This window comes from Herpailurus yagouaroundi, unplaced genomic scaffold, assembly GCF_014898765.1.
Source record: "Herpailurus yagouaroundi ecotype Mexico unplaced genomic scaffold, PumYag 213, whole genome shotgun sequence".
In the NCBI taxonomy this organism is placed as follows: domain Eukaryota; kingdom Metazoa; phylum Chordata; class Mammalia; order Carnivora; family Felidae; genus Herpailurus; species Herpailurus yagouaroundi.
This window is the reverse complement of record NW_024412444.1, coordinates 11,124,032-11,138,991: the sequence shown is the minus strand read 5'-3', so window position 1 is coordinate 11,138,991 and position 14,960 is coordinate 11,124,032. Positions and strand designations below refer to the sequence as shown.

General features: G+C 36.9%; 1 protein-coding gene across 6 annotated transcripts in view; it reads right to left on the bottom strand.

Moving 5' to 3' along the window:
• Window positions 1-14,960, bottom strand: part of DNAH12 (dynein axonemal heavy chain 12) — a 218,839-nt gene that overhangs the window by 153,094 nt on the left and 50,785 nt on the right. For 3 of the 6 annotated variants that reach the window (XM_040454701.1, XM_040454702.1, XM_040454704.1), the window contains 10 exons: window positions 13,672-13,857; window positions 12,074-12,274; window positions 11,095-11,289; window positions 8,565-8,686; window positions 8,183-8,465; window positions 5,791-5,910; window positions 5,090-5,246; window positions 4,688-4,860; window positions 842-994; window positions 98-337 (listed from right to left, as the gene is read on the bottom strand). In XM_040454701.1, coding sequence (XP_040310635.1) covers window positions 98-337; window positions 842-994; window positions 4,688-4,860; window positions 5,090-5,246; window positions 5,791-5,910; window positions 8,183-8,465; window positions 8,565-8,686; window positions 11,095-11,289; window positions 12,074-12,274; window positions 13,672-13,857 — 1,830 coding nt within the window. Of the gene's footprint in view, window positions 1-97; window positions 338-841; window positions 995-4,687; window positions 4,861-5,089; window positions 5,247-5,790; window positions 5,911-8,182; window positions 8,466-8,564; window positions 8,687-11,094; window positions 11,290-12,073; window positions 12,275-13,671; window positions 13,858-14,960 lie in introns of those variants that run through there. The other 3 variants (XM_040454703.1, XM_040454705.1, XM_040454706.1) reach the window with 3 other exon arrangements.

Here is a 14,960-nt window from a genome sequence, read left to right as displayed (position 1 = left end):
GGGGAGATTTACAAATACATGTGGGAAAATCACACCATTTTGAGTGGATTATGCTGTTATTTTTGATTAACAAATTTATATTCTTATAAAATATTACCTTAAGATTGTCTGGCAATTCAGAACGTCCTGCATAGCCAGGATTCATCGTGATAGCTACAAAACAGTTTGGATTGAGCTTAAGTTCTGTCCCTTCAAAAATAAACACATCCAGTTTCTGTTGAATGGCTCTCTGAATGCAAAGGATCTGTTGAGCTACCACTGACAACACTTCCAACTCAATTCGATTAAATTCATCAAAGCAAGCCCAAGCACCAGAAGAAGCCAATCCTTTAAAAAACTAAGGACAAGAAAAAAGGAGATGAGTTTTCATATGACGGGGCATCATCTGTTAAACAAATATTTAATCTTTTAAGTCAAAACTGAAAATGAAGACTAATGATCCCTTCGGATAAAAAGAATGTCTTATAGAGGGCAGAGGGGTTTGTGGGAGGGGCGATGGGCTAAATGGGTAAGGGACTTTAAGGAAGACACTTGGGATGAGCACTGGGTGTTATACATAGAGGATGAATCACTGGAATCTACTCCTGAATTCATTGTTGTGCTATATGGTAACTTGGATGTAAATTTAAAAATTAATTAATTAATTTTTAAAATTTACTGGTCACAATTTTTATTTTTCTAAAAATAAATAAATAAATAAAACCCTTAAAAAAAAAGAATGTGTTTACCTCTATAACTGAAGTTCAAGCAATGCATAAACCATATTCACATAATATTTAAATGTTCAGTTTATCCAGTTGGACATAGCTATAGATTTGTAACATTTAATATGAAACTTTACCTTTCCCATGGCTAGATAATCTAGCCCATCTGAACAGTTGAACACCACACATTGGACAGCAAGAGCTTTAGCCAAGTCCTTGGTAGTTTCAGTTTTTCCTGTGCCTGCTGGCCCCTCTGGAGCTCCTCCAAGGTTTAAATAGAAGGCACCTATCTGAAAAGAAACATACATTTTGAAAGAAATCCTTGCATAACTGGACAAAAAAAAAATATAATAGACGATTGCTTAGAAAATGGATTGAGTCTTATTTGTGTAGCCTCAAAGAGGCACTAATACAATCATACTGTTCAGTTAATTTTTACTATGCAATTTTTCAGCGGCATAAGGAAAAAGCAGTTCCAGAAAAAGTAAAAATGTATCAAAATCTCCTTGTATTATAGTATGTCATGGGTATCCCATTTGCCTTTAAAAACAAAAAGAATCTAGCCTTGAGGTATTAACATTTGGTCAGAAAGGTTTAACTAGAGATTGTTGTGGAGATCATTAATAACAATCTCCATGGCTAGCTGCCAAAAGTCAACACCTGAAAATGAGTGTTGTAAATGGGAGCCCATCAATTGGAAGAGACACAATACCTATCATATAACTTTGTCTATAATTCACCCTGGCTATGGCATTTCACTCTTGGTATGTTCTCCATTTTCTCCATTCCTACAACACTGTTTTGTACTTCTCTTACCAGTAGGATCACTGTCTACCTTGCCTTACATTAATTTTGTACATTGGTTTTTTTTCTCCCAATTAGTCTTTAAGCCCCTTAAGAACAATATCAGCAGTAACTGAATTCTTCCTGAATTCTTCCCCAAAAGGACTAGAACAATGGTTGGAAATTTTTAGAAGCATATAAATTATAGTCAACTCCAACTATGGGGTTTATTTCAAGAAAACTAGTATAAGAGTTTGTAAAATTTAACTCCTTAAAAAAAAAAACAGGGTTAAAGGACTAAAGCTGTACATATGAGGAGGTAAGGGATATGTGGGAACTCTCTGTACTTTCGTTTGCTGTACTAATTTTGCTATGAAACTGAAACTTCCCTAAAAAGAAAGATCTATTTAAAAATAATTTAAGGGGCTCCTGGGTGTCTCGGTTGGTTAAGCATCTGACTTTGGCTCAGGTCATGATCTTGCAGTCCATGAGTTCAAGCCCGACATCGGGCTCTGTGCTGATAGCTCACAGCCTGGAGCCTGCTTCAGATTCTGTGTTTCCCTCTCTCTCTGCCCCTCCCCAGCTTGCACTCTCTCTCTCTCTCTCTCTCTCTCTCTCTCTCTCTCTCTCTCAAAAATAAACATTTTTTAAAAATTAATAATTTAATAATAAAATAAAAATAAAATTTTTGATTAAATAAAGGCTATATTAATATTTTACCCACCTTAAGTTTGTAATAAATGCTATACCGTTAATGCCCATTAACTTGATTGCTGGAAACCTCAGGTTTTTCCTTCATTATTTCAAGAAAATGCTTACAAATTTTTCAATGTCTAATGTTATATACAAGTTTAATGGGATTCTGATCTTACAACTGGAAGCTGTGAGCTTCCACAAATATTCACAGCTTCTGATTTCACCAAGGTCCCACATAGGACACAGAAGCTTGAGATTCATTTACACAACAAATATTTAGGGATTGACCATGTACCTGTTCACTACTAGAGTAGAAACCAAGACAGACACGGTCCCTGCCCTCAGGCAGCTTTACAAGAAAATAGGTGGTTTGGTGAAATATTGTATCATAGCTGCATTGGCAGCCTTTACCAGCCATTGCCTCTATCTTCCAATTGCTGAATCAGCTACAAATAGCTCACAACTGTCCTTTTCTCCTGAAAATTGCCCTTGACTAATAGGAGCTACCTTATCAGCAAATACCTGAAAGCTTCCTCACCTGAAAGCTTTACCTTTCAAAGTAAACCTGTCAGTTTACCAGCAAAAAAAAAAAAAATGGGTTTACATGGAAACAGCAGACAATTGCAATTCTTGACACACAAACTGCTGCAAAACCATAAGCAACTCTAGGAAACAGAGGAGAGGAATGCTCTTTTATAGAGGAAAGGGGGGCTTTGGGAGGGGCCACTATAAACAAGAAGTCCATTGGAGGAAACTGGGAGTTCCAAGTGTAGTGGCTTTTCATTGGCTGCGTTGTGACAGTTTCTCAATGGCTGGGATCTTGCCAGACAAGAACAAAATCCTTATTCCTGCTGGGGTAATCAAGTACATGTTTCTTCCTGTCAGGAATGTAAAGTACATCTCCTCCTGTTGGTTTTGCAATTGATGATGAATGGTAGTAGGGCTTGAGAGCTTCTCCTTCATGGCCTCCCAACTCCATTTTAGTGAGGTTTGCCTTTCTCAATTTTCATACCCCTAACCCCAGGGGTGACTGATAGCCAAGGGCCATAAGGAGATATAAAAGCCAGGCCCCTTGCCTTAAAGAGGGGTACCCCCATAATGCCATCCATGCTCCAAAGCTCCCCCTGAGATCAGGCTAAATCTGTACATCTGTTAAAACTACATCTTTACTTTTCCCTGTTTTCCTCACTTCCCTACAGGCTTTTACTGAAAGCATTCCCTAGTAAATCATTTACCCAAGAATCCCCCATTTCATCTCTGCTTCTAGAGAACTCAGTCAAAGATACTTTAATTTCACTTACTCAGCACAGGTGGATTGGTGTTTCTTGATGCTTCTCCTCAATTTCCAGGTAAGGTTGCCAGACTTAGCAAATAAAAATACAGAATTCCCAGTTAAATTTGAATTTCAGGTAAACAATGAATAATTTTTTAGTGGAAGTATGTCCTGTATGATATTTGGAACACACTTATACTAAGAAATTATTTGAAATTCAAATTTACCTGAGAATCCTGTATTTTACACAGCAACCTTATTCCAAGGTGTTTGGGATTTTTTATAGTCCTAACTTCATCTTCCAAAGCTTCTCAACAAGCACAGACCTTATCACCACCCCCTACATTTCAGCTCTCTCCCTCCTATTCAACACACCTAACTCTTTAGGGGTGCCTGGGTAGCTCAGTCGGGTAAGCGTCCAACTTTGGCTCATGTCATGATCTTGCGGTTGGTGAACTTGAGCCCTGTGTCCGGCTCGGTGCTGACAGCTCAGAGCCTGGAGCCTGCCTAGGATTCTGTGTGTCCCCCGCACCCCCACCCCCACCCTGCCCTCTCTGCTCCTTCCCCACTCATGCTGTGTCACTGTCAAAACTAAATAAACATTAAAAAAAGCAGGGGGGAGGGGACGGGGGGTGCCTGGGTGGCTCAGTCGGTTAAGCTTCTGACTTCAGCTCAGGTCATGATCTCACAGTTCATGGGTTCAAGCCCCACGTCAGGCTCTGTGCTGACAGCTCAGAGCCTGGAGCCTGTTTCACATTCTGTGTCTCCCTCTCTCTGTGCCCCTCCCCTGCTCACTCTCTCTCTCTCTCTCAAAAATAAATAAAAATTAAAAAAAATAAAGAACTAACTTGGAGTTCTAAGGCCCAGATGGACTTTATTCATCTTCCTGTCATGTCTCCCAGGAGTCTCACAAAAACCAAATCCATTCCCTGAAGCTCCAGTTTTCTCTTTAAATCTCTAATACCTTCTTTTTCTAATTATCCCAAATGACTCATGATTTTCAAACATTAGAATCCAAACACTCTTGTATTCTACAAAAGCACCCAGAAGTAAATATTCATTGCTATAGTTTCACATAAAGGGAATTGGGATTAGGAAGGGATAGCTCTATTCAACTATTACAGATAAAAGAATAAAATGAGGACAGCCATGTTAAATTTGGACAAGGAAACATGACACCACACCAAAAAGTAATCTTTAATGTATGAATTAAAATAATTTAAATGCATACCAATGTTCTGTAACACCTGTCAGTTAGAGGAGTAATGACAAGTCGAGGTGAATTACCAAGATATTCATAAGCATATTTTACATTGCAATTAATGATACGAACTCGGGCATTGTCATATTCCCAATAATATCGAAGCTGAGCAAGCCACTGAAAATCTGTGTCATGTGAGACACCTAGAAAGAAGAAAGTAAAAGAGACAATCCTGAAATGTAAAAATAATTTGAAAAATAGGTATTCTATCATTTTTTATAATAGCAAATATTAAAATAATTTGTTTTCCAGTTTATAGAAAAGATGACATAAAACAAACCTTGTGGGGAGAGGAAAAGATGTACAGTATAAATCTTTGTTTCTAGAAGCTATTAATATTTACCTTTAATATTAAAGAAAAGAGTCACATACCCATATCAATCATGTCCATGACCACGTCTCTAGCATGGACATCAATTGTAACCAAAGCCCCCAGAGTAGTCCTGGTCTGCTTCGACAGTTTTCCCCTTACCAGCGCTACAATATCATTCAGTTGATTCTGGAGTTCCTGATAGTACTTCTTTAATGCCTATAAAATAAAAAAGCAATTAAACTAATGGTATATAGTAGCTAAAACCTGTATTTTATACACCCTTTTACAAAACAATTTTGACATCATAATATATTTCAATACAGAAATTAATTACAGAACAGAGTGAGTTTGCCTAAGCTTCATAAAACACTAAGAACACATTTTCAAAGAATTGTAAATTTAATTTCTTAATGCTTATTTATTTATTTTGAGAGAGAGAGAGAGAGTGAGTGAGAGAGAGAGAGAGAACACAAGCATGGGAGCGCCAGAGAGAGAATCCCAAACAGGCTTCTCACTGTCAGTGCAGAGCCTGACGTGGGGCTTGAACTCAGGAACCATGAGGTCATGACCTGAGCTGAAATCAAGAGTTGGGTATTTAACTGACTGAGCCACTCAGGCACCCCAAAGAATTGTATAATTTTAATGCTACCTGTACAAACTGGTGGGAAGACTGCCATTACAAAGAATAGATAAGCCAACTAAGAAACATAGCAGTAGAAAAGGATGTTATGTTAAAAAAAAAAAAAAAAAAAAGCTTTACCTCTGTCCCACCACTTATAACTTCTTGTGTCTCAGAAGTCCAGAACATTTGAGAAACACAAAGGACAACTTGTCCAGGCCACTCTAGAACCCAGTCTCTTCTTGCAGATTCTGGATAAGCCTGAATAATTAAAATGCATTCCTAACTTTAAAGATTATGGAAGGGGGGGGGGAAAGCTAAATGTCTGAAATATTTGGTACATTTCATAGGTTAAAATATCACATAGTCATGAAAACTTCTAGATGACTAAAAGAAAAATTGTTATTAATTATGTTTTTTAATCATTTTTTTATTCATAAAAGAATGGGAAGATGAACACTAATATGTTAACAATCAGTTGTCTCTGGAAGAATTTATTGTTGATTCTTCTGGAAATTGATTTCTTTATGATTTTTATGTTGCTTTGCTATGAGAAGTTGTCAAGTTTTCTACATAGAATACATACTACTCCTATTATAATGAAATATAAGGGTTTTATTAATCCATAAAAAAATAAGTCTAATAGATTATATATATTGATGCCAGGTATAATTGAAAAGGAGACTATACAATCTAGTGGGAAACTGGATTAGTAGTTAGAACCCCTGTATGATTTATCCATAGTTTTTCTAAAAACTTACATGACTAGAGTTATATTTTGAACAATTATATATTTGTTGAATTATACATAATTTAACTATCTGTGCTTTTGAGTTCAAAGCATTTTCTCATTTCTCTTAATATTTTTATGTTCAAAATACATTAAAATGGATTTGGAGTGGGGCAGAGTTTAACCTTTAAAAACAATAACCTGCTTCATGTGATAATAGTAGATTCAAATTATAAATGGAAAAAATATAACTGCAGAACAAAATTTGAAGTTGATGCTAATGGAAACTATATTTAAAAAATGTTTTTAAATGTTTATTATTTTGAGAGAGAGAGAGACAGAGTGCAAGCAGGGGTGGGGCAGAGAGATACAGGGAGACACAGAATCCGAAGCAGGCTCCAGGCTCTGAGCTGTCAGCACAGGGCCCGAAACAGGGCTCGAATCCACGAGCTGTGAGATCATGACCCGAGCTGAAGTAGGATGCCTAACCGATTGAGCCACCCAGACTCCCCAGAAACTATATTTTTAATACAATAACACCATCTTAGATAAAATGATGTTAAACATAAGGATAGAAACATATTATTACTTAAATGTGTTTTATTAGGAATGTTTAGAAATAAAAACAAATGACAAGTCTCAAAGAATGTATGAGCTATTGCCAGATACATAGAAAAAATATTTCTGTACTAATAAAGAAAATACTTTCATGGATAATGTTGATTTTTTTTTTCCTATGTGTTTTAATCTGTTTGGGATCACAAATGGAAAAGGGGGAGAAAAAGTCAAGATTTATCTTCAGGAACCCTGAAGCTGAATACAATAGCCATTGTAGTAAGATGAGCATTATAGGATGAAGGAAAATGGATACCTCACTCATAAAAAGTGAGTCGCTGGATTATAAAGCTGCAATGCCTTTTAAAATAACTTTTTGGGGGGTGCCTGGGTGGCTCAGTCAGTTAAGCGTCCGACTTCGGCTCAGGTCATGATCTCATGGTTCGTGGGTTTGAGCACTGCATCAGGTCCTGTGCTGACAGCTCAGAGCCTGGAGCCTGCTTCGGATTCTGTCTCCCTCTCTCTCTGCTCCTCCCCTGCTCATGCTCTGTCTCTCTCTCTCCTTCAAAAATAAATAAAAACATTAAAAAAAATTTTTTAAATAACTTCTTTTTTTAACTACATAACTGTTCCTTTGTGGTCCTAAAGACAGAAATATACTGAATTTTATTATTCAATATTAATAGTAGATTAGGTTAATTGGATTAGCATAAGTAAATTACATGTAGTGCTCAGGTGTTACATTTTTTTCAACTATTATATACCCTCTTTTAATGTTTGTTCATCTCACTTCCAGTTTCTAAGCAATTGTTTAGGTGTAAACAGCAGTAGACCATTCATTTAATACCCCCATCTGAGGTTCTTTTTGATCCCAGGGGCTGTATACAGACTACCTAGATGTTCTCCTACTTTCTCTTTATCTGGTGAATTCCTACTTTGGGTCTCACTTTCAATTTCACTTCCTCCAAGAACCTATCACTAGAAACGTCCCCTCTCCATATTCTAAATTATATATACCTTGCCTATTCTTTCTCATAACACCTATTGTCTTTTGTAGCACTTAATTATATACTGTTATCAATTCTTAACTAATATCATTATCTTAATAATGTTAGAAACAAAGAGTAAAAAATAATGGTTTTACACAGTAAGAACTGTAAGTGTTAATTTACCAGCACACATTCAAAACCTCCTAAAAAGAAAGCATTCACAGAATATATGGTGTACATTAAATCTCAGGAAACATACCAGCCTGGCTGCAGCGATCACATCGTGAATACTCCGGAGCATTAAATCTTCCACTTGAATGAGCCACTTTTCCACAGCACCTTGCGCTGCAGACGTGGAAATAAGTGCAATCAGTTCCACTCGCTCCCCTTCAGAGCTATACATGGCCTTAATGTCCAAATTGGGAAGGAATTCCAGTTTAGCAATGCCCTCAAAGCATTTTTTTAAATGAGGCTGAACTCTTAGTGGATCTTTGGTCTCTGACAAAATCTCTAACATTTCATCATTAGATAAGAAGAAAAAACTAGAGAAAAACATGCAAATACAAATGCTTTAGTTATAATTAATTCATCACATATCAGAAAATAATTTTAATTATAGCACAATTAATTATCCATCATACCGAGGGAAGAAAAGCCGTTTTTTTTCAAGATACGCATTGAGCCCTTTCATAATTTTCTCCAAAAGTTCATTGCAGTTCTGCAATTTTTCCAATAAACCTGCTAAAGAAGTAGCAGCAAGGACCTAAAAGATACACATTTGTTCAGGTCAGCACTTACATACCAGATATAATTATAAGACCTATGCATTAATCTATAGTATATGTCAAAAATGTAGAAATGTCAAAAGGCTTATGAAAATTGTAAATTTTTTGTAATGTATAACTATTATAATTCAATAAATCATAAATATTCTTATCCAAGGATGCAAGTTACAAATGAGAAGTTATGACTCTCATGCACATTTTCATTTCTCCTATATTGTTCTGAATGATGTGGGAAAAGTCTGTTAGGATGGTATGTGGTTTAATTTTTACATTTATAACCATCAACTATAAACTTAATCTACAGTATGAGTTGGCAAATTGTATCCCATGGGCTAAATCCAACCTGCTGCCAGTGTCTTTCTTTCTTTCTTTCTTTTTTTCAGCTTTATAAGGTATAATTGACAAAAATTTTATATAGTTAAGGTATACAACTTGATGTTTTGATATATGAATACACTATGCTGCCAGTTTTTGTACGACCTGTGAACTAAGAATTATTTTTATACTTTTAAAAGGTTGAAAGAATTGGGACACCTGGGTGGCTCAGTTGGTTAAGTGTCCGACTTCAGCTCAGGTCATGATCTCACAGTTTGAGCTTGAGACCTGCATCGGGCTCTGTGCTGACAGCTCAGAGACTGGAGCCTGCTTCGGATTCTGTCTCTCTCTGTCTCTGCCCCTCGCCTGCTCACACTCTGTCTCTCTCTCTCTATCTCTCTCTCTCTCAAAAATAAATGAAAATTAAAAAAAACTTTTTTTAAGGTTGAAAGAGGGGCACCTGGGTGGCTCAGTTGGTTAAGCACCTGACTTCGGCTCAGGTCATGATCTCACCGCTTGTGAGTTCGAGCCCCGCGTCGGGCTCTGTGCTGAAAGCTCAGAGCCCGAAGCCTGCTTCCAGTTCTGTGTCTCCCTGTCTCTCTGCCCCCTCCCACTCATGCTCTGTCTCTTTCTCTCAAAAATAAATAAACATTAAAAAATGTTTTAAAATTTAAAAAATTTTGAAAGAATTAAGAGAAAAATCATATTTCATGGCATGTGAAAATGTCACTGTCCAGAAACAGTTGACTGTAGCACAGACACATCCATTCAGTTATGTATGGTCTCAGGCTGCTTTCTCCCTACTACAATGGCAGAGTTAAGTACTTGCAAAAAAAGACTGCCTGTCTCACAAAGTCTAAAATATTTATCATCTGGTCCACTGCAGAAAAAAATATACTGACTTCTGGTCTATAACAAATCATGTTTCACAAAGGTTCTAAAGTCAATGTGTAAGACAAAATCCTCAAAACTCATAAATTTCAGTGTACTATTGACTCTCAAGAAGTCCAGTATGGCTAATTTTCACCCAGCACTGAAACAAATTGTTATTTCTTAAGTTGAATGACAGATTAAAAAAGTGGATGCTTATCTATGGACTATGCATACTATGTGCAGGAAAAATACATAGTCTGTCTTTCAACATGAGAATCACACTCAACAAGGTGCTCTAGTTACCAGGAGAGACACATAGCAAGTGAGGTCAACTGAGAGAATTGAAAATTTTTTTTTAATTAAAAAAAAAAGTATTTTAGAGAGAGAGTGCTTGAGCAGGGGAGAGGGGCAGAAGCAGAGAAATAGAGAATCTTAAGTAGGCTCCCTGCAGCATAGAAACCAACATGGGGCTTGATCCCACGATCCTGGGATCTCGACCTGAGCTGACAGCAAGAATTGGACATGTGGGACACCTGCATGGCTCAGTCGGTTAAGCTTCCAACTTTGGCTCAAGTCATGACCTCATGGTTGAGTTTGAGCCCCACATCAGGCTCACTGCTCACAGCTCAGAGCCTGCATCAGATCCTCTGTCCCCCTGCCCCTGCCCCTTCCCTGCTCACAACACCTTTCTTTCTGTCTCTCTTTCTCTCTCAAAACTGAATAAACATTAAAAAAAAAAAAATTCGGACAGATGTTCAGCCAACCAAGCCACCCAGGCATCCCAAAATTGCAGATTCTTTATTCCTATCACTCCCAAGAATATAGAGTCATTAAGTGGAATATCAGGTGAATCACCTATACTCATTCTCTATCTCTCTCTCTCCCTGCTACTCCTTTCTCTATCTTATTTCATTTTACAAGAGAAGAACAGCAGTCAGTATGTGCCATAGTCAAGTGAGTTAAATGTACATTTGTGAGTCAGCTCCACTGTTAGAGTTACAAGTAGTTTATTATAAGAATTGAAAAGTAAAATTATTTTAATGCTTTGTGCTTTCTTATATTTTTCTGAACTTTCCAGTTTGTATTCAAAGAGCAGGTTTTGTTTTTGTAATCAGAAAAAAAAACAACAAAAACAAATGCTTTAATAGCCAAAATGAAAGGTCCTCTTTATTTGTAAGAGAGAAAACAAACACTTCACCTTGGGATCTTTTTTACAAAACTTCATGGTATCTCTCCAATGTCTGTCTACTGTCTGAAACTGACGCCCTTCTTCTGGCATCTGTTGCATGATATCCTCAGAACAAAAAATGGGCTCCAAGTACAGCCACTGAGCTTGTACTTTTAACCATTCATCAATCGTTTCTTGTATTCGAATCAAACGGTCTTCCCAGGCCTTAATGAAAAGCACACTGTACTAAATTCCAATCATTAAAGAAAACCCATAAATTACAACAAGGAATATTTACTTAAAATTCACTGTTATTTTAAAATAATAAATAAATAAATAAATAAATAAATAAATAAATAAATAAAATTCACTGTTATTTTTAAATCAATGCAAAACAGCTCAACGTCACTTATGGGTATCACATGGACTTAGAAAAACTCTAGGAAGTCCAAAGTTTTCCTAAATCATTGGAACTCACCATCAGAAATGACTGTAGTTACTTACACTAAACTCCTAATCTCTAGGGAATCATCCCAAGTCTGAAAAGCATCCAGTAATACCCTGCTGTATACCAGTGGTTATCAACCTGGTGACTATTTCACCCTCCACCTCAAGGGACATTTGACAATGTCTAGAGACATTTACATTTGTCACAACTGTTGAAGTGAGGGTGCTACTCATATCTTGTGGGTGCTAATGTTTCAGATCTGTTCTATATGGTTCCACATTAATTTTTAAATATCCGTTCCTATATTTCACCCAAAGCTATCCACAAACTGACTTATTTCCGCAGTAATATATATGTAATAAGATTACAGTTTTTGGGTGTTTTTTTTTTTTTAAGTAGCCTCCATACCCAGCATAGAGCCCAACACAGCACTTGAACTCACAACCCTGAGATCAAGACTGGAGCTGAGAGATCCAGCCAGACGCTTAACTGATTGAGCCACCTGGGCACCCCAAGCTTATAGCTTTTATAAATAACCAGAAACTATCATATTTGACATACCTTGATCTCTTTTTCAAATGGTTTGATGAAAGGTGAGCCTCTCATTGTCTGAGTTTTTATAATTTGATCATCAAGGAGAGTCTGAATCTCATCTACTGAAGAAAGAATAGAGACTCCAGTATCACGATATGGAGTTATATGAAAAGCAATATCATCCCAGGTTCCTATCATTGTATGCATGGCTTTCTCTAGTGAAAATTCCTAAAAGGGAGAAAAGAAAGAATGAGTTAGTGAAGAAAGGTCTTATTTACTGTACCAACTTTTCCCTGGTGAATCCAGTGATGAGTGCATTACACAGTAATTCTTTTTTTTTTTTAATGTTTTATTTATTTTTTGAGAGCGAGAGACAGAGTGTGAGTGGGGGAAGGGCAGAAACAGAAGGAGACACAGAATTCAAAGCAGGCTCCAGGCTCTGAGCTGTCAGCACAGAGCCCAATGCGGGGCTCGAACCCACGAACTGTGAGATCATGACCTGAGCCAAAGTCTGACGCTTAACCGATGAGCCACCCAGGCACCCCTACACAGTAATTCTCTTAACATAATCTGTGGTGACACTGTAACTGTCTTTAGGTTGAAAAAGATTTCTTAAACAATTAAAAAATTCCTAAGAATAATATAGTAGTTTTGCAGATAAACATAAGGGAAGGGAAACAAAAATAATATAAAAACAGGGAGGGGGACAAAACATAAGAGACTTATAAATATGGAGCACAAACTGAGGGTTACTGAAGGAGTCACGGGAGGGGGGATGGGCTAAATGGGTAAGGGGCACTAAGGAATCTACTCCTGAAATCATTGTATGCTAACTATATCACTATATATGCTAATTATATCACTATATGCTAACTAATTTGGATGTAAATTAAAAAAAATAAAAATAAAATTGAAAAAAGAATAATAGTGTAGTTTTAAAAAATTCACTTGCTATGAAAACTACCGCTGCCAGTATTAAAATAGACACCAGAGGGGCGCCTGGGTGGCTCAGTCGGTTAAGTGTCCGACTTCAGCTTGGGTCATGATCTCACGGTCCGTGAGTTCGGGCCCTGCATCAAGCTCTGTGCTGACAGCTCAGAGCCTGGAGCCTGCTTCGGATTCTGTGTCTCCCTCTCTCTCTGCCCCTCCCCTGCTCATGCTCTGTCTCTCTCTGTCTCAAAAATAAATAAAAACATTTAAAAAAAATAAAATAAAATAAAATAAAATAGACACCAGAATAAAATAGCTGCTGGACCTTCTCTGAAGTGGCCTTTCTGCAGTCTATAGTCTGAAATGCCTTTGTATATTTTAAGAACCCTGGAAGACTGTACTTATTCTGCTAGAATGCAGACACATCAAATGCCAACACACACATGAAGAGATCAAATGCCAACACACACATGAAGAAGTCAAAGGAGCCATTTCTAGCCTGGATTCAGGACAAAGAAGTAATATAGAAGCACACACTTTGTGGGGTGGGGGGAGGGGGAAGAGCAGTCTTCTGTCAGGTTCCCCCGTCTCCTCCCATTGCTATCCAGTACCATACACTCAACCCCAACAAAAACTGTGATTATTTTATTAACAAACTCATCAAATAAAGTGTTTCAGTTGATCTTCATATTTACCTTGCTTGCACCTGCACTTATCACTTCAAATTTTTCCAAGTATGGTGTAAGGTTTAATTTTAAAATTTTTCTCAGTGTAGTTCCAGAGTCTGGAGTCAAGTCATAGCCTACAATTTCTGATATCTGCTTCCAGTGACGAGCTCTCATTCCTGGATTGCACAAGATGGAGACAGTTGGGATATAGTCCTAACAGTGAAAGTATAAACAATAATGAATCACTCTTTTGACTGACACACACACATAGATTTTATAGATGAAACCTCAATAGTATAAACATTTCTTGAGATTATTTAACATATTTGATTAGTCCAATCAAAATCCTAATTAGATTTGGAGGAGAAGAGAAACTAACAAAATGATTCTAAAGTTCATCTGCACAAATAAACATTTAGAAATAGCCTGGAAAATTATAAGAGCAAAAAAGAAGAGGAGTAAATGTTCCATAGAATATTAAAGTATGTGATAAAATTATGCTAATTAAAAGTGTGGTATTATTATAGAACCACAAAGCTGTTTTTTATATATATATATATATATATATATCAACATAAATATATAAATATTTATAGTAATATATATATATAAATATATAAATTTATAATATAAATTATAAATACGCACACCTACATACATAACATAAATGCGGGAATGGCCTGCACCAAAATGCCAAAATGTAACTTCTGTTTGGAGGTGAAAATGAAACATCAAGTGAAAACACTTAGTTCATCATTCTTGATGTTGACATTAGGACATGTTCTTTAAAATCAGGAAGATAAGCATAGTTATTGTTACTACTTCTAATCAACATTGTATTGAGTGTCCCAGCCAGCGAAGTAACATACATACATACATACATACATACATACATACATACATACAAGATATGGGGATGACACCAGTCAGAACGGCTAAAATTAACAACTCAGGCAACAACAGATGTTGGCAAGGATGCAGAGAAAGAGGATCTCTTTTGCACTGCTGGTGGGAATGCAAACTAGTGCAGCCACTCTGGAAGACAGCATGGAGTTTCCTCAAAAAATTAAAAATAGAACTACCCTACGACCCAGCAATTGCACTACTAGTTGTTTATCCGAGGGATACAGGTGTGCTGTTTCAAAGGGGTAGATGCACCCCAATGTTTACAGCAGCACTATCGACAGTAGCCAAAGTATGGAAACAGCCCAAATGTCCATCAACAGATGAATGGATAAAGAAGATGTGGGATATATATACAGTGGAGTATTACTCAGCCATCAGAAAGAATGAAATCTTGCCATTTACAACCACAT